The sequence below is a fragment of the Pteronotus mesoamericanus genome, unplaced genomic scaffold (assembly GCF_021234165.1).
Source record: "Pteronotus mesoamericanus isolate MK-2021 breed Mesoamerican mustached bat unplaced genomic scaffold, CSHL_Meso_final scaffold_54, whole genome shotgun sequence".
NCBI classification, from domain to species: domain Eukaryota; kingdom Metazoa; phylum Chordata; class Mammalia; order Chiroptera; family Mormoopidae; genus Pteronotus; species Pteronotus mesoamericanus.
The window spans coordinates 10928639-10944104 of record NW_026555321.1 but is presented as its reverse complement, the minus strand read 5'-3'; the positions used below and the strand labels follow the sequence as shown (position 1 = coordinate 10944104).

Here is a 15466-nt window from a genome sequence, read left to right as displayed (position 1 = left end):
TGTGGGCATTTTTTGATGGTGGTTTCGGAGAGTCAAACGGGAGTGGAGCGATTAGCCCTCATTTTGAATTTCTAGTACTGAGTCTTTGTATCTGATGTATAGTTGTATTACAATTAGAGATTAGTAATTTTATTATCTAAGTATACTTTCATTGTTCTAAATATTTTCTTTAGATGAGGACAGGGTCTTCAAGCGCACCTGGAGAGAATCTCATCCGATTGACGTTTTTAGGCTTTACAACACACCTGAGATTTGGAGAGCAGACGGAGGAGGGTGATCCTCCTTCTCACTCACACACAATGGCTGCCTTTGTGCCTGGATGGTGACATGAAGTGTCTGCTGTCACCAGTTCCCTCCGCTAAAAGCATCCTTAAGGAAATGGGCTCTGTCTTATCGTCATTCATGTTTGACACAGTAATAGACACATCACAAAGGTAAAGAGCAACTCCAGGTCTTCCTTTCCTTAGCAGTGTGCTAATGGTATGTCCACTAAATGGGTTACTTTGGCTTTAAATAATAGACCCCATAGCTTCTCTGTTCCTCAGCGTGAGAGGCGGTTTCACATACCACTCTCCACTTTCAACAAAGCAGATAAGGTATCAACACAATTAAAAGTGAAAAATAATCTGTCTGCTTTGCCGGTAGTGAATGCTTACAGAACACACACTGATACAATAGATTTTAAATAATTTATGTCTGGCACTTTATTTTTTTCAATCTGTAAATGAGGACACCTAATGCGGAATGGCCGGCATGATACTCTATCCTTCCCCCATTAAGATAACAAGATGAGGGGCAATGATTCAGATCGGTATATTTTTGGAGCACAGTGTGTGGATAAAAATTAAAAATTAAAGGAGATGATGTGCTGAAATACTTTGGGTAAGCAAGCTCATAAAAGCCATTTGGAAACCTGAAATTACAAATTAATTCCGACTCTCCTTCTGAGGGGCCCCTAAAAGCCCTTTCCGTATTCTTGGCAGGATGAAAGCATTACTTTTGTGTCACTGCCTGGTGTTTTCACAAGGTCTGTTCTAATGCTCGCTAAGGTGTGATGCTCAGTCCTAATGTGTCTCTTGCAGACGTCTCTGCTCTGAACCAAGCACACTTCAGATGATGTTAAAAACAAATAGAAATTAATATGTGATTCATTTTATCTTCCCCCCGTAGACACGTTAAATCTCACATTACCAGGATGATGTGATTCACGACTTATTTTCCAGTCCTGAGCCAGTGGTTGATCCAGTCCTGAAGGATTTATCCAGCTGCTATAGCCCCCCTTGGCAGTCGAAAGAATTGCCCCCACAAATCCCCAAAGTCTAGGCACAGCGCTGTTCCACAGAAACAAAACTGCTAAGCTGTTTACAAAGAGCCATTCCGTCCTTTGGTGGCTAAATGTAGCCTGACGATTTATGGGGGCCCAACTCTTTGCCCTACACCTCCTGTGAACATCTTTTAATTACTCATTGGAAAAAACTCTGGGTAAAAATATCAATCCTGAAAACGTGTGTGTTCCAAGGAAGAAGGCCAAACACATCCAAGGAAATTTCCAGTCCTGTTTGATCTAAGGAAAAGAATTCCCCAGCTCCGCACACAGGCAGATGCTGAAGAGAGACTGAAGTGCTTTTAGATGAGTTCAAAATAAACACACCCACCTAAGCGATCTTCTTTGTCCTTCTGGAGAAAATTAGAAGGGTGAATGAAGTGTCGTGGGATGACCATCTGAAAAGAGCAAAAAATAGGATAAAACGCTCTCAAAACTCCCAGATGAGGCTTCCTGGCCCCAGAGGCTGGATCTCATACCCCTTGTTCTGGAGCTGAGTGTAACCCCAGGCACGGCCATCCCTGAACAAGCCCAGCCGGGGCAGCAGGAAGGTTTGGGAAGTAGCCGCCAAGGAGAAAAATGTAATTTTGATGCAGGAAATACAAGAAGAACATACAGCTTTTCTCTCAAGATATATGCTTCTTCTGTCTAAAGCCAGCAATTTTGGAAAATGAAGCTAAGAGTTTAAAAATAAGGACTCTGTCAGGAAAAATAAAACGGGTCCCCCTACATCCATTAGGCTGCCTTTAATTGAAAACTGGAGTACAATCTAACTAATTGGCAGGTGCCTCTTTTATCCCTGTGACCACTCGCCCCCGCCCCTTCTCTACAGTGGACTCAAGAGGCTGTCATTGTTTTTAGCATCTAAAGTCAGGTATGAAATGGAAAAGCAGAGAAGTAACACTTAAAAATTAATTGTGTGTATTCTGCCAGATTTTCTCTTATAAAACAGGCACAGAAAATAGAAAAGTAAAGGTCCTCAAAACAGCAGTAGCTGCCGGAGTCTATTTTTATATAGCGTGGCACTTTGGTGGAAGCTATAATGTGCTAATTGCAGGCAAGTTCATGGTGTTTAAAAGAGCTTTACCTTTTGCTTTGGGGACCTATTTAATTTCAAGTCTTGGCACTGTGCTGACATAATATAGCAACTTAAATTTTAAAGATCAAGAAAGAGGAGCTATGGGTGAAATTTGAGCTTATTTCTTGCTAATTTGGAATCAGAGAGAAGGGAGGTTGGAATAAATCATGAAGTTAGTATTTCTGTCTGAATTTATGATATTGGAATTTCACTATTGAAAATATAACTTCCTTTTTCCATTTCCTTATGTTTAAGGAATTTTGCTGGTGGTTATATTTATTGAATTTAGGTTTCTGTGTTGACCTTTCATTTCCTCCCTTTCCTTCTACACAGAATCTCCACATGATACTTAAAAGGCAAAATAACTTGCAACATGTTATTTTTTCATTATAAAAGTTGCTCATGTTTCAGCACAAAGATGATTAAGATACAGCCCTGCCGTGCAAAGGACTCCTGTTTTGAGGAACAATAAGACACAAAGATTAATCACTGCAATGTGGTAGGATGAGTGAGTGTTACAACAGGGTATGCTAGGATGGCAGGTGGGCATTCACAGGTGCCTGACTCTTCTTGGGGGCCACATCTTGGAGCAGGAGCCAGTATGAAGCACAGGATAAGGCAGGGAAAGGATTTTTGAGTTATAGGGAACAGCATGTGTAAAGGCACCAAGGAGAGAAAGAACACTCTAGGTTGCGGGGGGACCTGCGCAACCTTGAGGGGCAGGCGGGCTCTAAACCATTCTGTGGATTTGGGATAATGCATTGTACCAGGTCTTAGCCCGGAGTCACTGTGGCTTTTCCAGACAAGGACAGAACCCATTTTGAAAGGTGGAGCTTACGTAGTATTTTCTTGATAAACTGTGAGCGAGATTTTCTGCGCTGTCAGGGCAGAGAAGCAGAAGGCTACATCCGGTAAATGCTCATGATTTTGGTTGCCTGACTCAAATGTGAAGGCTTAAATGTGATCACCTGACTGGCCTCCCTTCTTCTACCCATACTTCCTCTATGATTTCTTCCCTTTTGCTTCAAATTCAGGACATAACCATGTTTTAAAAGAGTGAGAAAAACTCGAGTGAGAAGATTCCAGAATGGCACTGAAAATTAAATTAACTTGGAAAAAGTACAACAAATTGGGGACAACCATATTTTTCTTTTCTACTTTAAGTCCTTTTTAACATCATGAAACAATGCCAAGTACATCATAATATTGGTGCCTGTGAAAGGCCTTTGAATAATGTGACATGCAGTTGCCATGGTGATGTACATTGTCACCAACCAGCAGTTAGGACAGAGCTAAGTCCTGGCTTTGTTCATGGTGAAGTGTCCCATACCAAACTTCTAAAAGAGATTTAAAAATTCATGCTCGTCTGCAGAATTTAAGTATATATTTGAGCACATTTTGGCTCTCTTTCCTTCTGCTTACCTTTTTTTCCCCTCTTCAGTACAGATGAGGATCTTTAATTTGGGGCCAGATGAGATTTAGTAATTAATGTGCAAAGCAGCTGGGGTTTGCTAACTTCTGGGTCGTGGCTTAGGCGCTATTTTGGTGCATCTTCTAAGTAAAATAATTGAGAATTAAAAAAACTGAAAATGCATTGGCTTCTTGCCCTGTTATATTTAGAGTACTCCTGATAATAAATCGGTAACTATGGGTTTCACCATGGAAGGGCACGAAATAACTGACCCAAGTAATCTAGAAAACAGATGTCTTTAGTTGGTCTTAAGTAAATTCTCAAGACCAGATTTCAAGAAAGCTATGTGGAGCCCAGTGAAATCCATTTTAGTTTTTTTCTGTCTTAAGTTTTTCTTTCTGCCATATCTCAACTCAACTTCTTGAGAAGAGGGGGAGTGGGCCTAAGATACTCTATTTATAATATTTAACCTGCTGTTCAGAATTTTTTTTTTTTTTTTTTTTTTTTTGGATAACAGATTAACTTCTCAGTGTCCTAGGCGTCACCTTATTTCTAATTCACTCCTTTTTCAGATGGCTCCCAGGTGGGGATCAGAGGGAGCTGAGAGGTCTATGAAGGAGTTTCTGGGCACCCTCCTGAAACTGCACCTCAATATATATGCTATGAGGGAGGAAATTTTAAACAATTCTGAAAAAGTTCTTTATATTCTCCCTGTTCCTCCCAGTCCCCTTTATGCACGTGGGAAATAAAGTCCAACAGTAGAACACAGAATGCCTCCTGAATGGTTTCCTTTTCTGGCTCTTGCTGGCCAGCCAGAGGCAAAGAGAGACTATCCAAGACTTCCACATCTTCACAAAGGAAAGAGGATGGAATGCTATAGATGGTATTCTACAGCCAGGACTGCTTTCTTAATTTGCAAGAACCAGTGCAAAATCAAAATGTTTGCCTCTTGTTCGAAAGTTTCAGAGTTTCAAGACAGCAGCAGAGCAATAAACCATGCACAAAGTCCTTCTAACTATGGCTTAAAGAGTGAGCTGCAGGTTGCATGCCGCTGAAGCTGGCCCTGCCTACATTTGGTCCCTCTACTTTTTTAAAACAGCCAGTTTAACTAATAGTGTTTACTTGCCTAAGGAAACACTCTACCCCTAAAATTTGTTTTTAGATTATTGGCCACAAAACCTGATAAATTAGCCACCTACCAATTAAGGGTTATAATAACTAGACCTATATGATAGCTGGTCACTTTGATAAATTATTTTAAACAAGGGCAGGTCTTGGTTATAAAAAAGATATTTTTTTACCTACATTAAAAGATATTTTATCAAACTGATTAATTGGTCTTACTGTCAGTTTTCAGTTTATATTATCTGGATAGTGATCCTCTAAAGAACATTGTGACCTGAATGTATTGGCTCACTGCTCTTCCTGGGATACCTAAATTTTGGAAGTTTAGACCTTCATCTCTGATATTGTGAGTTCAGGTTCTCAGTTGAAAACATGGACTGCCTTTTTACTAGCATTCCCAGGGAACTTTAATTAATTGGGAATTAAAAGGATTGAGAGCTTTGGCCTCTGGGTCTGACAAAGGTTGGGCTCTCAGGGTTCACCTGACAAAGTCCCGGAAAATGCCTTGACCACACTCTTCCGGGAAAATTAGTTCCCACGGAGATGATGTTTTTGCTAAACTGGTAGTCACTGCTTTCTCTCAAATCATGTTTCTAGGCATCTCCCCAAATAAAGGCTTGCTTTGCTTACCTAGGCAAGAGTAGATGTGCTAAGGAAACTTCCGGTCCAAGGAAGCTGAAAGGAGACAGGCCTAAAATGCATGGTCAGGTTCAAAGTGAAAGGACAGAAGAGACATTTTCCCAGTTAGCGGGCAAGAGATGTTACAGAATAATGGCCCTTACTGCAGCCATGGCTATGGAACACCAGAGTACTCAATTTTTACTATTGTCATTTGTGCTTCTTTACTGAGTTCTTAACAGTTGGGACTGGTCCTGGTGGGGATTTTTTTTTTTTTTTTTTTTTTTTTTTTAACAAAAACAAACAGCTCTAAGCCTCTACCCCTTGGGAGAATTCAACTTCTCAGCTTTCTTGTTTGGAGTATGAGTCTTACCTTGTTTTCCTTTTTGTGGCTCCCAGTGTGCCCCCCTCCCTAGCTGGCCTCGTTCAGTGCTCCTTGCGGTACATTCGTGCCCACCCTCCCGGATCAGGAGGAAACTCTCGGTTTGTCATCAGAATAGTAGGCTGTTTTTCTACTTTCTCCCTCCCTCTCACCCATTGTCTTCCAGTGGGGTGAAAAGGTCTTTACTTTTCTCTTTCTCCCTCCCAAATCTTGCTATTAATAACTTTTCAGACATTGTCACGCATAGACTTCCACTCACTCCGGAGGGTGTTTCTTGTTTGTTTAAGGCAACGTGTTTCCTGGTCTGAAAACTGTGTTTCCCAAAGTAGCTGTGATGGGATTATTCCATACTCACCTCCTATTGGCAGCATCTTTGCCTCTGGTCAGCGGTGGGAATCGCAGCTCTGTGCAGGCCTGGGGTCGCACCTCGCTGAGCTCCAGCCTAGTGGCCTGGGTGGTGCTACTCAGGCAGCCACCTGGTTACTTTGTGATTGAGATGGGATTGAACTCCTTGCCTTTTAACGACCAAAACAAAACAACCAAGTGATTCCTTACTTTCTTTCTCTTCTTTATCTTTGGAAGGAGAAATTACCCTTTTGAACTCTGTATGGGATAGAAATTAACTGCAAAAGCCCAATGCAAACAGATGTGCTTCCCACACTACTTTTTGGGTGATTTTTCTCCTGATCCGATGTTTTTTGTGACTAATATAGTGCCAAGTTGCATTTTTTTAAACAAAAAAAGAAAATAGTTTTTACTTAGTGCCTTTCTTCAAAGCATCATGACGCATTCTGCACATGTGAAACCTGGTGTAAATGGTTTTAATGCTAAAAAGCAACTTCCATTCAAAATACTGCAGTATGAATTCTCACAAGCAACTTTATAATTCAATATGAGTCAACAGATTGAAATGTTATTTCAGAAATCAAATCTTGGACATGGACAACAGTATGGTAATTGCGGGGGAAGGGAAGGGGAGCAGGTAAGATGGAAGAGAGTACGGGGGATAAATGGTGATGGAAAAAATTAAAAAAAAAAAAAAGATATCAAGGATTCTTCGGCTATATTTTTCCCCAGATCTGAGGGCAGGCTAGGGTTTTTAGGTATTTGTATTGATACCCAGAGCTCACTATTTACTTTATTATATGTAAAATAATGAGATGATGAAATCAGTGATTCACAGCTTCCTGAATGATCTTGGCAGAATATAATTCTAACCCTAACTCTCTCCAACTCAAAAGAATAAATGCCTTGTGTGGCCTTCATGATCTTGCCCAGTCTGAATAACAGTCCACTCTTCCAGCTGTATGTGTGTCTCTCTCTCACAAACACACACTCACACACATACACACGCATACAGACTCTCACAGTCCATCTCCATCATTCATATCTCGGCCAACTTGGACCACTGGCCCTTTCCTGTGCTTTCTTAAGACCCCTGCTGCTCACCGATAAGGGTAAAAAGCCTGCCATTCAAATCCCACCCCATCTATAGAGCTGGGATCAAGTGCCAATTCCCCACCAAAACCTTTGGATTCCTATGGCCTATACTCAGTAAATGTTTTTTTGTGTGCCTATTATGCGCCAGGCACTATGCTGGGCACTTTTTCACTTTCTGCTTTTATTAAAGTACTTATTACACTGCTTGGTGGCATCTGCTACAGAGTGGTCACTTGACTTACCATTCTTGGTAGATCGAGAAAGAGCAGAAAACGTGCCTTATACAGTTGACCCTTGAAGAATATGGGAGTTAGGGGCATCAATCCACTCATGCAGTGGGAAATGTGAATATAACTTTTGACTCCCCCAAAACTTATAATAGTCTACTGTTAACCAGAAGCCTTGCTGATAACATGAACGGTTGATTGACACATATTTTTTATGTTATGTGTACTATATACTGTATTCTTACAATAAAGTAAGCTACAGAAAAGAAAATGTTATTAAGAAAGGTGTGAAGAAGAGAAAATATATCTATAGTACTGTACATATTTATTGGAAAAAAAATCTGTGTATAAGTGGACCCATGCAGCTCAAACTCACACTGTTCAAGGGTCAACTGTACATCTTAGTATGCCCAGGAGAGCCCTGTACCTCCACTCCAGTTAATGGGCATTGAAGGAGCAAATCAGTATGTGAATGAGTAAATATAATGAGAGATGGCTTTTGGAATGTTGAGGCTGTCTGTCTATTCACAATAGCCTGTATTGTTCAGCATTTCAGAGCAGTGTTCCATCCTATTTAGGAATCTTTATTTTGAACTCGTAGAGTACATTGAAAATCGTTCAGAAAAGATCTTTGAAAAAGGAGGCTTCGTCAATAACCATAGATACCATCCATAGGTTGCTTGCTATGTGTAGGACAATGTGCTAACACTTCACATGCGTCCCCTAATTGGGTACACTCAGTAATCCCACTAGGTAGATATTTTTACTATCTCCCATGTATCTTCTTTATAGATGAGAAAAACAGGCCTTAGCATAACTCACGCAACATCACACAGGCAGTAGGTGACAGAGTCAGAGTTCAAATCCACACGTGCCTAAACTAAACTACTAATTCCTAATCACTAGGCCAGTATCTAAACTGACGAAAATCGCCCTCTGTGGGGGAGGATGGAGAATATGATGTGTGAAAAGTAAAAGGTAAAACAGGCTCCATGAATGGGAAAAAAAATTACAAGAAATAGAGTAATCATTTGAGAGTGTCAGTGGAGGGAAGGTGGCCCAACTGAATCTCATATCAAAATAAGGGAGTGACATTTACCATTTTTATTTTCTCCATGGCATCTGTAGCTTTGGGATTTGAGACTCGCCCATCAAGGGAATTATGAATTTTAGATTTTTAGGTATAGGAGAGAATATTTAGTTTTAAAAGAGTCTACTTTTCTTTCTGATTTAGGATGGTTTCTGCACTGTAGATAATGGAGGATTTGTTAGAACAATAATACTTCATACTCTCACAGGGAGACAGAAGTCATCTGAGTAAGATGTGGGCGTTCCATGACTAGTGCTAAGGACCGAACCATGAACCAGATGGCTGTCATGCATATGTGTCCTTATCTACTGTATGAATATTTTTTGTCCCTTTTTAGTTGGACTCAAGTTATTTGATAGCCAAAACAGAAGAGCATGAGGTCAGAAAGGTTGAAAAAGTCCATGATTAGAAAACACTTGACTCAGTTTGTGAAGAAGATCTTCTTCTCCTAGGTAATTAGAGTGTTTAATTTTGCTACTGGTTTTTATTGTCACATCCAACATGTCATGATTTCTATAGAAGCCATGATTAGACAACAGAAGTCAGAGTTAACCAACAAAAAAGTCATGATTAATTAATAGGAGTCACGATTAACCAACAGAAGTTGTGATTAACAAGGAAATCATAGTTAACCAAAACAAACCATGGTTAAGCAACAGAAGCCCTGATTGATTAACCTCATTACAACTCACATCAGTGGATCTTTTATTAACCTCAAAGAAATCTGGTTGCTTATTTCCTTTTTGATTTCCCATGTACCATTTATTCAGGTTTTCCAAAGGCAATGTTTACAAAACTATAGTGCAGTAGCATTGGTTGCTTATTTTTTTAAGTACAAATAATACCATCCTCAATGAATACATTTCTATTGAAGAATTTTTATAGAATTAAAGTGCAATACATCCAGGACTATCTGCCTTGCTGTGGTTTTAGCTGAGCAGTTCATTCATTCATTCATTCCATCAATTTTTATTTATTGACTCTCTACTGTATGTCAGGATCTGTCCCAGCCCTGGAGATATGTACCAATACAATTTTATTAGGTGGTGAAATATTGGAATACTTTCCTACCAGTTGTTATTAAATGGCCAACCCATTAAATAGCCATTGCCTTGAGTCTTTCCCTCCCCTTACCCAAGTCCACTGCCTTGATTCCAGAGAAACCATATTAAGCATTGCTCCAAGGCCACATTGGAGCCCACCAACCTGTCCAATGTAGTTCTGGGGAGCTGACCCCCATGCCCATTCTTTCCCCCTGTCAGGGAAGCCTGGATCCCCACAAGGAAGATGTCACACTTGATGGTGGTACTGTGACACCTTAATGTGGAAATATAGGATGCCTATTTAGCTCCATGGGGACAGTGACCACTGGTGACAGGCTGGCATTCCCCTGTGTTGTCCATGGAAACTCTGAAGTAGATAGTAGCATTGTTTAACATTTTCAATATCATACTTAAATAGTCGTAATAGAGAAGGAAAAGCAAAATGCCAGGGTGGCCTACAGGAGGAAGCTTTCATGTGTCTCTGTCAGAGAGGGCTTCCTGGATGAGATGATGTGTATAGCTTGAAGACCTGACAGAAATTTTCTGGATTTACTCAGAAAATGATGTTCTAGGAAAGAAAAAGAGTGAAATTGTGGTATCGGCAACCCTAGACTTGGTGTCAGGAAACCAGACCTGAAAACTTACAGCCATAAGCTTGTGGGCCAGTTAACAAAGTGTTCTAGCTTCGGTCCAACCACATATATCTGCCTGAGGTCCCTCATACAGGTGTTGTGAAGACTCAGTTTCAAGATTATATGAAAGCTCTCACATGAGAGTCTATTAAGCCCCAGGTTAGTCCCAAGAAATGGCCATTTTGCCCACATAGGTGGAGGGTGTCTTCTCCCTTAGTCTTCCAACACCATCTTCTTTGTGGCCATTTTCTTTGTCCACAGAAATGCCCTCATTCTCAACTCTGAAGCCATCCCAACTCATCACTCCCTGGTGTGAGCACTTACTGGAATCCCAGAAATGCAGAGCTGGAAAGGATCTTAGAAATAAGCCACCCAATCCCCTAGGGCTGTGACTTGCCCAAAGCCACACAGTGGTAATGAAGACACTGGCAACCCAGCACCTTGTCTTCCTCTCTCTTCCTCTTCTGCCTCCCTCCTCTGTCCCCTTGGGCTGCTCCTGCAAGTGAGACCAAATCCTTCCTCATTATATGAGGTCTGTCCAGAAAGTATCCAGCCATGTACTATGAAAATAGAGGCATTTTCTTGAAGAACATGCAAGATACAAGAAACATTGTACAGAGGACAATGACTCCTCAGTCCCCTTCAAAGTAGGCACCTTGATACCTCACACAGTTCTCCCAGTCGCCATCAGCTACTCTGTCATATTTTCCTGAATCTCCATGACGGTCTGAAATCTCTTCCCTTTCAAAGGTGATTTGAGTTTTGGGAAAAGCCAGAAGTCGCAGGGCACCAAATCTGGGCTGTAGAAGGGCTGAGTCACCTGGGTGATTTGATGTTTCACAAAAAAACTCTACACAAGACATGATGCATGAGCAGGCATGTTGTCCTGATGAACCTGCCGATCACCAGTTGCCCATAGCCGTGGCCTTCTGAATCATATCAATAATTTCTGAGGAGAAATGTTCAGGCTTAATGCAAAATTTGATATAGATTCATTGCTTTACTTTCTCAGTCATTTTGAATGTGACAGCTACACAGTACACATGCTCACTCAACAGTGTCTACTGCCCCACTTACTAGTACAGTGAAGTCCATTTTTCATGCATGCACATTCCAGTCCACTCTCCTTGGTTACCAGGTTACATCAATGTCATTCGTGCAAACTGTTTTCATGAGATTAACAATGGCTGGGCTTTTTCCGGACAGACTTTATATGCTTAGCTTTTCAATCTTTTCTCCTCCAGATGTCTCTACCCATCTACTGGCATCAAAAACCATCACACTTGAACACACTATATCTAAGACCCATTTTTACATATAACAAGTTTGGGGTTACAGTTTTGTTTCCCAAAGTATGAGGCTCCCAGTTTTAAGGGGATGGATTCATGGTTTTAAATCACATTTAAATAGAATTACGCAGTGAGCAGCTTGTTCATTTTTGTCTGAATTCTTCCAAGAGAAGATCTCAGGTCCGTGCTAATCTGTCTCTACCGCTCGCTCAGCCCCCTTTTCAGCAGGGAGTGAGGCGGCCTGGGGCCCCAAGCCCTTAGCAGATTCAGGGTCCAGTGAGAGTGAGGCAACACCTGAATATTGTTGGGCTTCACTTCCATTTTATTTTGAGTGTCTCCTCATATTGACTGTTGGGACTGGTTTTCCAATCAAGCTAGAGTTTAAAAGTTTCCATTTAAATAATGTTAAATGTAAAAAAGAGTCAACCTAAATAAACATATTAAGTAACTAATATTTAGGTGGCATGAGGCTATGCTCCCACCTCCCCGACACACACTAGGTCTTCAAACCAGTGGTCTGAGGGAAAGCCAGTTTTATGTAACACTTCACAATATCTACCAGGGAGGAGGAAGATTCATACAATGTAAACCTCTTTTTGGCCTCAGAGGGCATTTCTGTTTACCCAACCCATGTATAAAAATACCTCACAGCATATAGTTTAGTCAGCAAGTATCCTACCTTGGTGGAAATGATTTACTGAAACTTAGACCTTCTCTTGAAATCCAGCCAAAAATCTGATTTGGAAAACCAAGAAGTCCTATTTAGTTTCTTGCCGTCATTGTTACTGAACCACGCTGACTGGATAATTAGTGACACATAAAGTTCTTTAATTCTGTCTTCTTTCACCCAAGCATCATGAGGTTGTTTTTTCTCTCCTCCACGATCACTCACTAAGAATTTGCTGAACTGAATATTCAGTTTTTAATAAACGGAGCTCACCTTTGCCCATAGCTCACTGGCTTCACACACACACCGAAAAGACTGGGTCTTCCTGCGCATCAGTGTTTTCTGGCAGGAGCGCAATGGCAGGAGTTTTCATACAGTGAGTGTGTGCATCCGGCCACCAAAAGGGTCCTGTAGGTCTTTTTCTGCAGGAAAGGATGTGTTCTGAGGTGACCGCTCTGCACAGATTCTTTGAGGGTTTCCTAGTATTTGTAACCTGTCATTTTAGATTCTGCGCATATTTGTAGCTCCAGCGGTGCAAAAATAAACTGTTTTCTTGGAAAATGTGTGTGCCTGGGATGTGACAGCAGCAGCAACCTTCAACAAGATTTCCAGGCGTTTACAGTTGAAGCATGCCAGTAAAAGTATGTTTATTTAGACACTAAAATCCTAGGGTGCCCACGTAAATATTCTAAACAATGTGTGTTACAGGAGCTTTCTTCGCTAATGTGCTTTAGCTTTGAATGTTTTTAGTTCTGGCTCCTGGAGTGTTAATGTACTACCAGGAAAGTTGAACTCAGATGGCGAGTCTTATTTGCTGTTCAGCACATGTTGGTGGTGTGTTTCTTACATTCCGGAGAATTGTTTCTGATGTAGGTAAAAGTTACATCTCAGTTAAGAATGTAAAACTCTTTGCTTTTACACTCCTAGCAACATAGAGGTTTTTCTAGGCAAGGGAAGAGAGAAAAGGCAGCAGATACACCCATCACTCCCTGTTTATTCATCTGTGTATTTCACAAGCATCGCTAGATTATCTGTTGTCTGCAAACCTGTGTGATAGAAATAGGGGGACAAAGAGAAGGCCAGGAAACTGCTCCTGGAGCCAAAGGCCTGCTTCATTTCCTCAATGTTTCACAAAAATCAGGATAAATTGCCTCGTTTGTCAAAATATAACTTTCAAAGAGTTAAAAAACAGTAACTCATCCAAACTGTTCAGTAAGCATACATCGAAGACTGATTTAACTCCTTAACAAGGGAACCAGGAGGGTGACAAAGCTTGTGCACAAAAGAATAGGAGAAAAATGTGTAAGTAAGTAGATGGGTAGAGCAGACAGACGGATGGACAGAGAGATGGAGGAATGGATGGATGAATGGAATGGAAAGAGGAGAGAATGCTGGGATAAGATTGCGAAGTCAGATACGAAACTGGTTAGTGTCCTACATGGCAATTAAATAGTAATTTGGGGGATTATATTTCCACCAAACAGAAAGCCCTTGCTCCTCTACTAGACAAATATTATTTTGCTATTTTCCAATCGTAAAATCCTTACAGAGTCTGGGCCCAGTCAGTGGTGAATAGTAAGTCAAACAAAGTCACATTTCTCAAGAGCACTAGATGACTCTTAGGTAAGCTTGTCACTCCGTGCCGCAGTATAGTGCTGCCCAACAGAACCCTCTGCAATTAGGAAAGCATTGTGTATATGTGCTGTGCAATGTGGTAGCCACTGGCCATATGTGGCTAGTGCTCATTTGAAATGTAGCGAATGACAATGAGGAACTGAAATTTTAATTTTATTTAATTTTTATCAAATTTGACTTAAACAGTGGTTATTGTATTGGAAAGATAGCTCTAATGTGCCATTAAATAGGTGGTTATTTTTCTGTTTTGTTTTCTGGATAATTTTTTCCTAAGCATTTTATAAATTAAATCACATTTTAAACATTATAACAGGAGTTAAATATTGTAAAAGAGCTCAGAGAAGACTCCTTTGAAAGACCTAATTGTGTCACTAATCAAATAATTTCTTTTGCAAATATGGGGCCTCTTGTATTGGGTTCCTTGATAGTGGACTCATCTGAAACCTTTCTGGCCAGCAAGGGAGCCGCTCATGAAGTTGCTTATTTGGAGGGAGCCCAGCTCTGCATTGTGTTTTCCAGCAGAATCAGCTTGGTATTAATTTCCTGTAGCAAGATAATAACAGTCATGTCTAGTTTTGATTAAAAGCGGCTTCTGGTTTACAAAAAAAGGACTATTAATATTTTCCAAGGATTCTAAGGCTTAAATAAGTTAACTTTTCTGCTGCCATCACTTCATTACTCAGTATGAGCAATCAATGCATTGATAAGGCTGGTTGTGATTTCTCATGAAGCTCAGTCGTTTTACTCGGTTTTCTCATCTCGCTTGCTTGCTTGCAGGGGTTTTTCCGCAGAAGTATTCAGAAGAACATGATTTACACTTGTCACCGAGATAAGAACTGTGTTATTAATAAAGTCACCAGGAACCGATGCCAGTACTGTCGACTCCAGAAGTGCTTTGAAGTGGGAATGTCCAAAGAATGTAAGTGGAGTCTTAAAATTTTTTTCCCGTTTGCCTTATCTATAAATATGATTTGCTCAGCTTCCAAAATCAAGTCGTGGGGGACGTCAGCATGTGGAATTCAGACATGACACTAATGATGTATTGCCAAGGGCAGGTGTAAACAGAGATGGCATGAAAATAGAATGACTGTGGGGATTTTTCAGATAAAACTTGAGTGGCAGTTTGTGAAAAGACAGGAGCTGGGTGTCATGGATGGCAGGTCTGTGTTCCAGAGCAGTGACTAACTCTGTGTATTTCAGAGCCACTAGCAACTCGAACATGCAAGTAGCCACTCAGAGCCTCCACTCCCCATTTGAACAATAGAAATAGAGAGTTTTTCCAGTACTGGCGAGAATCAAATGAGACGAGAGGCACGCATATGGACAGCAGTAATAATTTGCCCTTTATTAGAGGGGAGGAAATGTAAAATTTTTGTTGTGGAAGAAACATGGAGAAATTTGCCATGTTGGCATTTTTCCAAACTTGATTCAAATTTTTTTCTCCCAGCTCACCCCCCTTCCAAATAATTATATGCTCTATTAATGCAGAAAAGAACATTTTAGTA

General features: G+C 40.7%; 1 protein-coding gene across 2 annotated transcripts in view; it reads left to right on the top strand.

The window, feature by feature from the left end:
* RARB (retinoic acid receptor beta) overlaps window positions 1–15466 on the top strand; it is a 162094-nt gene that overhangs the window by 53271 nt on the left and 93357 nt on the right. For both annotated transcript variants that reach the window (XM_054595042.1, XM_054595041.1), the window contains exon 3: window positions 14739–14880. In XM_054595042.1, coding sequence (XP_054451017.1) covers window positions 14769–14880 — 112 coding nt within the window. In that variant the 5' untranslated portion in view covers window positions 14739–14768. The remainder of the gene's footprint in view (window positions 1–14738; window positions 14881–15466) is intronic.